Here is a 2500-nt window from a genome sequence, read left to right on the forward strand (position 1 = left end):
TCTGGGTGTGCTGGTCTTACAGGGAGGTGTGTTCAGATGCATTCTGGGTGTGCTGGTCTTACAGGGAGGTGTGTTCAGGTGCATTCTGGGTGTGCTGGTCTTACAGGGAGGTGTGTTCAGGTGCATTCTGGCAGTATTGCTATCTTGAGGCAGTGGGAAGTGATGGCACCATTGACCAACAAAAACCTGGTCTAAAGTCAATAACGCAGCATTTCATTGTTATTTTAACAGAGCATTAGTAAAATGCTCCTAGACTCGTGCACAGCGTGTGCACACTATGCTTGTTACACACACAGGGACACACAGCACACACACACACACACACACACACACACACACACACACACACAGATTACTAATACATATATTACAGTGCAAATCCTCCATCATAACAGCAATGGAACTTTCTCACAGCAGACATGTTGACATGTCATAGTAGGAAAAGCCCAGCTGAGACTGATAACCTTAACAATGGCTCAGGTCCATCAAGTGTCCCAGGAAGCTATTTCAGTGAGTCAGCATGCCCAATACCGGGACCTCTCCTAAGTGGAACACAGCCATCATTAAAGGGTTTGAACACACCTGTGCTGTTCCTACTATGACAAGTCAACATGTCTGCCGTGAAAAAGGTCAATGCTCCAAGGTCCAAATGCGCCTGGCTTTTAAAGGGAATGGGAGATGATCTCTGATTGGTTGATTGCATGTTACGCCCAGAACACACCTCTGATTAATGAAGACACTAAGGTCAACCCTTTAGAACCATGACCCCGGCACACGGACCCTTTTTTCCAAAGTCGAACTAGCAAAATGAAATGCACCTCCACCAGGCGCTTCACGCCGTGACCTTAGATCGTTAAAACAGGGTTCTAACAGTCTGAAACTCAAAATGACCCTTTTTTCTACATTTGATGAGTAGATTGCAGTTGTCTTCCCCATCCTCAACAACAGAAACCCAGTCTCAACCCAGACATCTTGTCCAATCTCTCAAATTAAAAACCACCTCACCTCTAACTACAACATTTAATTTCCTGCAGAAAATCCGTGTGAATGCTAAAAGCTGAAAATCAGAAATCAGTCACTCACTAAGAATATATAATGAAATCAGAAAAGGTCTGAAATAAGAAACTTAGACAGTGAAGCTGAAAGTATGCGGGAGAAGAAGCACTTCAATTTGGGAAAGGATTCAGTCGTTTAAAACAAGTAAGTGGGACTGTAACGAAGTTCAGCTTTCTGACATTTATGTATGCTCTCTGACTCTATAACACATGAACAATGTTCTATAACACATGAACAATGTTCTATAACACATGAACAGATGTTCTATAACACATGAACAGATGTTCTCTAACACATGAACAATGTTCTATAACACATGAACAGATGTTCTCAATGTGTGTGTGTGTGTGTGTGTGTGTGTGTGTGTGTCTGTGTGTGTGTGTGTGTGTGTGTGTGTGTGTGTGTGTGTGTGTGTGTGTGTGTGTGTGTGTGTGTGTGTGTGTGTGTGTGTGTGTGTGTGTGTGTGTGTGTGTGTGTGTGTGTGTGTGTGTGTGTGTGTGTGTGTGTGTGTGTGTGTGTGTGTGTGTGTGTGTGTGTGTGTGTGTGTGTGTGTGTGTGTGTATGTGTGTGTGTGTGTGTGTGTGTGTGTGTGTGTGTGTGTGTGTGTATGTGTGTGTGTGTGTGTGTGTGTGTGTGTGTGTGTGTGTGTGTGTCTGTGTGTGTGTGTGTCTATGTGTGTGTATGTGTCTGTCTGTGTGTGTGTGTGTGTGTGTATGTGTGTGTGTGTATGTGTGTGCATGTGCATGTGTCTCTATGTGTGTGTGTGTGTGTGTGTGTGTGTGTGTGTCTTTGTGTGTCTGTGTGTGTGTGTGTGTGTGTGTGTGTGTGTGTGTGTGTGTGTGTGTGTGTGTGTATGTGTGTGTGTGTGTGTGTGTGTGTGTGTTTGTCTCTTTATGTGTGTGTGTGTGTGTCTGTGTGATTGTCTCTGTGTGTGTGTGTGTGTGTGTGTGTGTGTCTGTGTCTCTATGTGTGTGTCTGTGTGTCTCTGTGTGTGATGTGATTGACAGAAAGAAACAGAAGATGTCCTCTGACTAAAGAAACAGAAAGGAGCAGAAAAGAAAGAGCAGTGACTGTGACAGTGTGAAAGATGTAAACACGTCCTCACTGCTGAGTTTGGGGTCAGTCTTCCTCCTGCTCTGGTCTTTTCCTCTCAGTCTGGAGAATGTTCTCTTCAGCAGCGGTTCGGCCATGTTGGACCCGTCTCTGCAGACGCTTTCCTCCGGTAGAGTTAGCCCCGTTAACCGTTAACCCTCCTTCATGGCACTCTGTTCTCTGTGCTCACACTCGGCCATGACTGCGACTCCGAGCTGCAGAACAGGAAATGAATTCCTCACATTCTTTCCCAAACTCCCCCCTCCCCCCCTCCCACTCCTCCCACTCTCCTCCCTCCACAGGGAGAGAAGGAGTCAGAGGACTCATGGGAAATGTAGTCCTGAGACTCCAA

At 45.6% G+C, this 2500-nt stretch overlaps 1 protein-coding gene across 1 annotated transcript in view; it reads right to left on the reverse strand.

Moving 5' to 3' along the window:
- syde1 (synapse defective Rho GTPase homolog 1) overlaps positions 1-2383 on the reverse strand; it is a 22724-nt gene extending 20341 nt beyond the window's left edge. Inside the window, 1 exon segment of the mRNA XM_078279628.1 lies at positions 2162-2383. Within this exon segment, the coding sequence (XP_078135754.1) occupies positions 2162-2246 (85 nt within the window). The 5' untranslated portion in view covers positions 2247-2383.
- Between the last annotated feature and the right edge of the window lie 117 nt (positions 2384-2500).

The sequence above is a fragment of the Sander vitreus genome, chromosome 21 (genome assembly GCF_031162955.1).
Source record: "Sander vitreus isolate 19-12246 chromosome 21, sanVit1, whole genome shotgun sequence".
NCBI lineage: Eukaryota > Metazoa > Chordata > Actinopteri > Perciformes > Percidae > Sander > Sander vitreus.